The following is a 9826-nucleotide window of genomic DNA, read 5'->3' on the forward strand; positions in this document are numbered from 1 at the left end:
CTTCTATCATTGACAGTCCCTCTAGGTTGTGGGCTGCTTGCCTGTGTTCCTGAGAAGCATCTACGGTACCAGTCTATAGAGTGTGTTTTCTTTAGTGAATTACCGGTATGTTTACCGGTAATAAACTTGCACTGTTTTATGTATATGTTTGATTACATACAGCCTTGTGACAGTTTTCCTGCATGTCATAAGCATCTGAATATAAATTAAAATGTTAAAATCAAATCTGATATTGTTTTACCTTTTATTTGGTGTGTGGAAGGTGTGCGGAAGAGGGGGTAGTCTTATACGGCGAGTATATAACAAACTCTGTATTTTGAGTGGAAATGTTAGGGGGTCGTCTTATATGCCCAGTCGTCTTATACGCCGGCAAATACGGTAAGAGTCAGGCCACAGTCCTCTGTCCTAGAGACGGAAACAAGCGCTCTGGTGAAGCTAACAAATTGCTCGGTGAAGCCCTGAGTGATTTTGACCAGGAGAACTGGGGAAGGCTTTACAAGGGACCGGGCTTTGAAGAATGATTCTGCGCAGTGGGCAGCAGGGAGGGCATGTCAGGGAGAGGGAACATGTCAGGGAGAGGGGACAAATACGGGAAGACAAGAAGTTGACAGCATGATAGGAGACCACACATGGCTTGGTGGCCCCAGCACCAGAGGAAAATGATGAGCGTGGAAGAGAACAGGTGCGTTGCCATCAGGTCAGGAAGGGACTTAAAGAACTGACTAGTACTTTAAATTTGGGCATTATTTAATAGAAAAAAAGGCCTTTTCCTACTTGTAGTGGTACCATCGAGCTGCCAATCACTGATGTTTGAGCTTTTGGAACTGTATTTGTTCCATATTTCTCCACCCAATGCTCAATTAATCTCCAAACCCTGTTATTTGCCCTTCGTAACACCTTTTCCATCTGTCCCTTCTGTGCCTGTCATTCTGCCACTTTGAGGTTGTTGAATTCAGTTTAACAATTGGCTATTTCTAAAACAGCCTCTTGGGTTCTTACCAACAGATTGCACCAATTATTTTATTCCTGGAATTTGAGCATCTCAAATATTTCCAACGTGTCATGGCAAAAATTTAAGAACATTATTTTATTTTACTTGTATTCAGAAAAAAAGTATATGTTATGGCACACTTTTGGAAGGGGCAGAGGTGGGATGGGGCAAAGTTGCATTGTCACACAATCAAACAGAGCCCTGTCTCCCGCATGCATGCCTGGGGCCTCCTAGGTGGACACTTAGAGCAATTCACGTTAGAAGCAGAAGAGCAAAGCAGGGTACTAGGGAGCAAAAGACAAAGGCTATGTCTATACTTCACCAAATGGGGAGGGGAGAGAGAGAGAGAGAGAGGGAGAGAGAGAGAGCGCTCACTAGCTGACAAGAGCGCGTTCACTCATGATTAACACAGGCCGCCTGGGCTCACATATACTTTCCGAAGCTAAGTATCCATAGGAGCTGCTACAGAAGTGCCCATGAGAACATTCACTTCATAACCTAGTCATCACATCCCCGTATCTGCCATGCTTGAGGAGTTAAAACATGATTGAAAATTTAATAATTATGATTCAATATCTGTAACACTGCTACACTCCTGTAGTGCAATATTTGGATAGACATTACTTTTGGTAAATTCAACCTTACTATTTCTAGCACAATACACTGCAGAACACCTGTCACAGCGGAAGATGATCTTGATCTTTGGTGATTTCACATACATGCACACAACTGCTAAGTACGCCTTAAGAAACAAGCACCTCTAGATAAGTCGTGTATTCGTAATGATTATTTTCTGCAGAAGCTCACATGCTTTACAATATAAAATGTTGAATATAAACACCAGGGAATTTTTTTTCTGCTTAACTTCAAAAGCATAGAACCAGAACCAATTAGGAGCTCAACTCGACAATACAGCCAATAATATTCACTTGATGTCACTAAAATGACAAATGCCACTTTCAGTGACATAATTTTTCTTGGATTTTCAAAGTTGGAGTTGTCTTCCACTGACCACTCTTTTCCTATCTTCTTTTCCATCCCTCAAAATGTTAACTGTAGGTTGTTGCATTGCTACGACTTGAATAGCTCTTTCTAGTTTGGTTTTATTTTATTCTCCTTTATTTTTTAAACACAAAAACGTAATTCTTAAAGTTTTCTGCTACCAGAAATCTATATAGCTCATTATTGAAATTGTTCCTCTTCTCTTTGCTCTATGACAGATAATATTGCTTATTCTCGGTCTTATCAATACCTGGTGTTCATCCCAGCCTGTAAGAAATATGTGATAACTCAGAAGGTGAGTTTTCCCTTGCTCGCTCATGCGTGTTTCCAGCGAGAGTAAGAGATCAGCAAACCACTCGAAAGCTCTGGAATCCCGGCAAATCCAATAGAAATACACCTGCCGAGAGAAGAGGCGAGAACGGATTTGTCCCTCTTTTCACAATGTGCTGATAATCGCAGACTACTTTATCTCCATTAAATTATTTGAGCCCAAATGGGCACTTCTGCAAAATAACATGCTTCCCTCTGCCAGTGAACAGTCACACTGTGATTTCTTTTGAAAAAATTCACAGAGCGTTTCAAAAAGCCCAGAGTGAATTGAGAGTCAGGAGCCTGTTGGCTGTTGCCAGTTTCGCTGGATGAAAATCAATTCACCACATTCCTGGCTGTGCTGCTTTTGAACGAGGTTAATAATCATAACTAGCTGTGCCTTTCACTGCTCCCACAGGCGGATAAACTGTCAGCCCAGCCCTTCATCTGTACTTATGACCTAAGCTGGGGATTTGAACTCTCTTCTCCAGAGACCCCAAAGGCTTGTGCGCTAATCCACTCTACCAGCTCGGCCTCCGGAGGCCGCAGATTATGGAAATTGTAGGCCATGAGTTTCCCCTCAGCCAGACATGCCATTGTCCAAGGAGGCTGGTGGGTGGGTGGTGGCTATGGTCCTGTGCCAACTGCTGTAATAAAATTATACCTAGGAACATTAAAAAAAAATAACACCTCTCTGTGATTAGCAAATGGCATGTGACAAGAAGTAGTTTGGGTTTGTTAAAAATACAGGCTTCGTTTTTGTGCTTTGAGCTTTAGATAATTGTCTCTAGGAGAAAGAAACCACAGGAGATAGATCTATTAATTCTCCTGATTTTTCTCACACTCCTACCTCCTGTTGCCCACCACTGTTTCCTGCAACCCCTCCCCAACCAGACACATCTCTACTCCTTAACAGTCTACCAGGGGGCTGGTCTTGAGCTTCACCAGGAAATATCTCCTCCAATTGTGAGAGTTCTCCCTTTCCCCTCACCAACCAGCCTGCAAGCTCACCATCCTATAATGGAAGTTATAGATGAGAGTTAATTAACAGGTAAAATTTGCGAGGAAAAAAATATCACAGAATATATTTCAAGGCTAACCAACCATCTTGCCTTTTTCTCCAGGTTTGGGAGGGAGTTTAAATATTAACTATTAATATTTATTAAATATTAAATATTAAGTCAGGAAGAGCAGAAGCTAGTGATAAGACCTCTCCTCTTAAGAATTAGGGCTTATATATTTGTTGGACAGCTGCCACTTGGAAGGGCATTTTGAATATTAATTCCAGGACGAATGGTAATCTCTACGCGTGCTAACCCCCAAAGGAGTGCCTGTCTCTTCTCAGCTTGAAACTGAGCCAATGGTTCCTTTAGGCGGATGCCCCAAGAACCCCCGAAGGACAGTGATTGCGTTCATCCACTCACTGGTTGACTCGGCAAGCATGTATTCAATGCTTACTCTATGACGATACTGTCTTGGCTCTGGAACTATAAGAGCAAACAAAAGAGATAAAAATGTGCTGTCCTTATGGAGTTGGCATTTTTAGAGGGAGAAGTAAGACCATGCATTAAGACATAAACTATAGAATATGTCAGCCAGTGGTAAGTGCAATGGAGAAACATAAACAGGACGGAAAGGGCTGCAATATGAAGTCAAATGGCCAAGGAAAGGGGACACTTGAGGAAAGATGTAGAAGAGGCAAGGGAGTGGAATAGTTAGGGGAGGGACTCACCGATGGAGGGAACAAAGCGTGAAGGGACCCTGGGGGGCACCTGTCAGGGCAGAGCCAGGAGGACGGGATGGCTGGAGTGAGATGGGAGAGCATGGTAGGTGCCTGACCTGAGGAAGGTCCAGGAGGGCAGGATCACCCTGGCTGCTGTGTTGAGAATAGACGGGGCTGTGGGTGTAGGGTGGGGGTGGGGACAAGGATGAGAGGATGGAGGCAGGAGGTTGGCTCTATACTCTGTGGGTGATGAATACGGCTTTGAGAGTATTCTTCTTTCTTTCCATTTGGTGCAATGCCCAGTCTAAATTATTCTTTGCAAACCTTAACTCTCCCTTTATCTTGCTTTGCTCCCCATGGAAATAGGAAAACTACTGAATTCAATGCCGTGCTCACCTACGCACCTCCCCCTCCTCCTGCCCTCTGAAGGTTGCTTTATCTAAGAACATTAATGTTGACAGCTGGTATGGAACAAACTTCACTCACTCATTTTCTGTTATTCCACTCTTTGAGGAACGTGCTTAAAAGACATTCATATAGGAATAACAAACCAAAACATTTTTTTAAACCTGTCAATTTCAAATCCAGCCCCAATCATTCTTACTTGAAAAATGCCCCATCTTGCCATCTTAGCTTTCCTTTCAAACAGGAATCATTCCCGTCCTCCATGTGTGCGGAAACCACACGGAGGAGTTGCATAGGTGCCAGAGTTGCCCTTGACCTTGGTCAATGCCTCCACCCACCACGGAGTTGCAGTGTGGCTTTGCCTTCTCCTGGGCAGCACTCTTTGCTCCCCATTGTGAGGGACTGAATGTTGGTGTCCCTCTCAAATTCACATGTTGAAACCCAATGGGATGGTATCTGGAGGTGAGCCTTTGAGAAGTGGTTACATGTAGATGAGGTCATGAGGGTGGAGCCCCCAATAATGGGATCAGTGTCCTTCTAAGAAGGACATGTGAGGGCACATGGGAAGGTGGCCATCTGCAAGCAAGGAAGAGATTTCTCACTGGAGCCCAGGCATACTGCTGCCATGATCTTGGACTTCCAACTTCCAACACTGTGAGAGATACGTGTTTGTTGTTCATGTCAGCCAGTCTATGGCATTTTGGGTACAGCAGCCTGAGCTCACCAAGTCACACTGTCTGAAATGACGGAACTAACAGAAGCGTCAAGCCAACAGGGTGGTGGAGACTTTTCATTGAGGGAATCATGACCATTGAGGAAGCTTCTCTGAAAAGATGAAGACCGTGACTGATACGTAGAAAGCACAATACGGTACTTAACAAATGGGAGCGATGATTGTCCTGGCCTTAATTTCCTTGTTGTTGTTGTTGTTGCCAAGGTCATCCTGGATGAACACAATAGCAAAGTTTGAAGTAACTATTTCATCTTATTGAGAAGCTTCCTTAATGTGGTTTCTGCGTCCAGTTTTAAAGAAATATATTTACAAATTGTTTTTCTAGTTGACAATGATAAGACTGAGAACACAGTGTATCAATCATGTTTAGTCCTTAAGACTTTTTTTTAAAGCCATTATCCTTAATGTTAACTATTTCATGACTATCCAGCTGGTTTGCCCCGTGACCAAGGACTGACCTTGTTTGTGCCTTGTTCTGTTCCACTTAGAGTTAATAATAGCTGTTAGACAACCAAAATGTCATTAACAATAGAATGGTGACAAAATTGTGAGATACCCTTACTGCAGAATACAGTGAAGGCGTTAAATAAAATAAAGCCAATCAGCAGGTAATGACACTGAATGTGCTCCAAGCCATGTCAGAATGAAAACAAAGATAAAACAAAAAAACACACCTCTCACTCTCTCTCACTCCCTACCCTGCAAAAATAAAACCACACCCTGCATATGTGCATCGATGAGTATGTTCATGCAGATGAATGGAAAAGGAACGGAATAAGACGCACTTAATGGTGCACCCCCTGGAGAGCAAGGTGTTGGTGCTGGTTAGTTTGGGGAGGAAGACTAATGAAGGTTCTTGACTATTTGAGTATTTTATTTGAATCTTTTCCAAGGCCACTGTAGTCTTGTATGGTTAATAAACCAAGATATGAGAAATATTAATACTGGTCACCTCCCCATAAGGCAATGGTGAGGTCTGATGGATGACTGAAGTCTCTGCATCCCATCTGGTGAAAGACGAAAAGAATGCGTGTCTCTGGAGGGGCAAAGGGCCTCATGCTCCCCGTTCAGATATTACAACCCTCCACGTGTCCAGGAGACATGATCAATTCCAGGAGTAGCCACAGCTCCGTGAGGGAAAGGGAAAGTAAATGATTTCTCAAACTAAACGGATTCAATTAAATGCATTTTTCATTCATTAGAACAGAGAGCAGGCCTGCCTTTGTTCCATTAATATATTTAAGTAGAGTATGGATTTTTGCCATTCTTGGCCTCTTCGTCTTGTTCCCACTGGCCCAGGCTGTCTTTTTATTTGAATTATCTGTTTATTATATTAGGTTAAGAACCCAAAGGCATTTTGCATGGGACACACTATAAATACCCATTAGCACAGCTGTATATTCTAGAGCTGACGAAGGAAGACCATTTATGAAGAAATTAGATTACCTCGGTTTTCCTATAACCTATTCTATTATAGAGTGAGGATTACGTATGCAGTTAAGAAAATGAACCCACTCATCTGGTTCCTCTCAGTTCTGCCTACACGGCTGTGACATCGGGGAGAACTACAATGTGGAAGCCAATATATTTATGTCAGCAATCTTCCCACGCCCTCCCCACGTGCACACACCTGTTTCATTCATCATTTTGACAGTTTGCACAAGCAAACTGTCCTAATTTTTTTCAAGCTCTTTTCACAAATCGAGTGTGATGTAGAATTAATCTTATCCGTTAGGCAGGAGCTGGAGGGCATCCATGGCGATGGGGCATTTATATGCCTCAGCACCCAGCTTCCACCATGTTGCATCAGAGACTCCGTAACCAATCATCCCCCTTCCCTCATCTCAAAGGCGCCTATGTGCTCGTCTGCCTTCTGCTAAGTGAAGGTTGGCTTTTACTCCTGGGTTCACAGTATTCCTTCCATAGCGTGCACTGTTCCTGCATTTTCTTCACCACAAGCCATCATTATTATACTTATTGTTCTTCTGCTTTCTTGGGAAGTCTCCTCCAAACCATCTCTCCCCCTTTCTCTCCACCTCCCCTGACTATCTTTAAAAAATAAGAGGCTAGCCCTAACCGGTTTGGCTCAGTGGATAGAGCTTCCGCCTGCAGACTGAAAGGTTCCAGGATCGATTCTGGTCAAGGGCATGTACCTTAGTTGCAGGCACATTCCCAGTGGGGCAGGGCGGGGGGGGCAGGGAAGGGGTTAGGAGGCAGCTGATCGATGTTTCTAACTCTCTATCCCTCTCCCTTCTTCTCTGTAAAAAATCAATAAAATATATTTTAAAAAATAAGAGACTGTTAGGAAGAAAATTTTAACTTCCAATAGGAAGTGCTACATATGATTGGAAAGCAGCAGCAAGTGTCCTGTTGGCCATTCTGCACCTTACTTAGACGTGGACTAGAATAACGTGGAAGAGGAAAAGGGTGAAGAAAAATGGTTTGCAGTGTGAACAACAGAGAAAATTTTGGTGCAATTTGTTTAAAATTTTAGACTTGCAACATGAGGCTATTCACAAAAACATGTATGCCTTTGTGCCAACTGGTGCTTTACCAGGGGAGGAAAAATCCACTCTAGTTCACCATTTAGGCTTAACATCCCAGCTCTGAACCCAGATGCTATTTTTCCTCTTTCCTGTTACAGAAGAGAACAATCTGGAAACTAGATCTATAATTGTTGAGATACTGTTAGATAACCATACACTGCTCTGCTCTGCTGCACTTTAAAAAATTCTATAGATGCTGACAGGTTAGTTGGAAGAAGTAGTATTTATATCTCAAAGCATGTGGGTGGCTCTGACAAACATTAGTCACATAAGCCTAATGTTTATAGCCGCACTCATACAAACATGAACATGCTTTAAAACAGAGAAACTTCTCATAATAGACAATAGAGCGGGGAAGGCCTACGGAGAGGGCAGGACCTGGGTGCTGGGTGGAGGGGGTCAATGGAGAAAAAAAGGGGACATCTGTAATACCTCCAACAATAAAGATAAACGAAAAAACAAGCAGAGAAACTTCTTAAACTGTTCCTCATGCACGAAGATTCGAAGGAAGTGGATCTTCAGTGTAATTTTCCGCCTGAACTGTCAATAGCATGGAATCTCACTTCATGACGTAGCAATCGGAAACACATGCTCCCGCCCTGACTCAGCGGCTAGTCAGCTGAGTGATTTTGGACAAATCACTTCCACCTCAAGGACAGATGCTGACTTTTGTTGTCATGTGCAAAGCTAGGAGGCTAAGACCCTCAAGTTGTTTGTGATTCTATGTGTTTAGCTCCCACGCACCATTATTTCTACCTTTAGTTTCGGCTGAGTTTTGACCCAATATTACCCCCAGTTTTTATGTTATATAAAAGATTGTCTTTTTATTTTCAATTTCTGTGTTTGGAATAAAGACAGATGTCCCTGTTTTAGAGTTGTGTGTTAACTGCCTAACCCTCCCATTAAAACAGCCTTGAGACACCCCATACAGCACCCAGGAATAACAATGCAATGCTGAGAGAGGAGGCAGTATTAAGATTTGAGGGTTCCTATATGGACGTTAAGATTTTGTGGGTTTTTATAAGATTTATTCCACTCCATTTGTAGTAAAATAATTGGATGCATTATTTTTATTATAAAATTACTGAACAAACAGTCTTTCTGGTTAAATAAAAAAAATGAATTAACCTTAGTAACCTATACTCTTATAGAGAATTGCACAAAAGCCATTTGTTTATTCTTTTGGGCACATGGACATTTATTCACTCATTCATTTATTCAAAATTTGTAGTGTGTGTGTGTATGTGTGTGTGTGTGTGTGTGTGTGTGTAATAACTAAAGAAGCTATGGGAAATAAGATATTGCCTGAACATGCAGGAGGTAAAGAGGTAGATGTTAAGAGAAGGGTGAGGTATTGTAAGTCTGGTGTGAGGAGAATTCTGGGCTTTTCATATCAGTATGAGAGGGCCTGGCATATACTAGGTGCTAAATAAATAAATATTCATTGAGTGAATAAGTGAATGAAAGTGAGACAATCCATCATCATCAGGTCACATGAAATGTAAGTTTTAGTGGAATGAAAACCATGAAGCAAGGAGACACGTCTCTAAGGGGGTTTTACCTGGTAGACAGCAAGAGGAAAGAAAAAGATTAGGAAGACTGAAAATGATCATCAACCCTAACAAAGCATTGCTGTGGGACCCAAATATATAAAACAATAGCTATGCCTGGCTGGTTTGGCTCAGTGGATAGAGTGTTGGCCTGCTAACTGAAGGGTCGGTCGCAGGTTCGATTCTGACCAAGGGCCGTGCAAGAGGCAGCGGATCAGTGATTCTCTCTCATCATTGATGTTTCTATCTCGCTTTCCCTCTCCTTTCCTCTCTGAAATCAATAAATATATATTTTAAAACAGTAGCTGTCTTGCTTGCTTTGTACCATAGACTGGATGTTTGTGTCCATTCAGAATTTATATGTTGGAACCAATCCTAAATATGATGGTGTTTGGAGTAGGGGGTGTCTTTAGGAGATAATTAGGTCATATAGGTGGAGCCCTCGTGAATCTAGTCAGAGGACACACAAGGGATGAGTGCCCTTATAATAAATCTAGACCTCTGTATCTTTTTTCCTCCTCATTGAGTTACAAACTGCAAACCAATAAAGGTGACTCCTGCTGGCTG

The 9826-nt window shown here is 42.4% G+C and overlaps 1 protein-coding gene across 1 annotated transcript in view; it reads right to left on the bottom strand.

Annotated features, from left to right (window-relative positions):
• NOX3 (NADPH oxidase 3) overlaps positions 1–9826 on the bottom strand; it is a 73355-nt gene that overhangs the window by 10404 nt on the left and 53125 nt on the right. Inside the window, exon 11 of the mRNA XM_006757683.2 lies at positions 2244–2390. Coding sequence (XP_006757746.1) covers positions 2244–2390 — 147 coding nt within the window. The remainder of the gene's footprint in view (positions 1–2243; positions 2391–9826) is intronic.

This window comes from Myotis davidii, unplaced genomic scaffold (genome assembly GCF_000327345.1).
Source record: "Myotis davidii unplaced genomic scaffold, ASM32734v1 scaffold1494, whole genome shotgun sequence".
NCBI classification, from domain to species: domain Eukaryota; kingdom Metazoa; phylum Chordata; class Mammalia; order Chiroptera; family Vespertilionidae; genus Myotis; species Myotis davidii.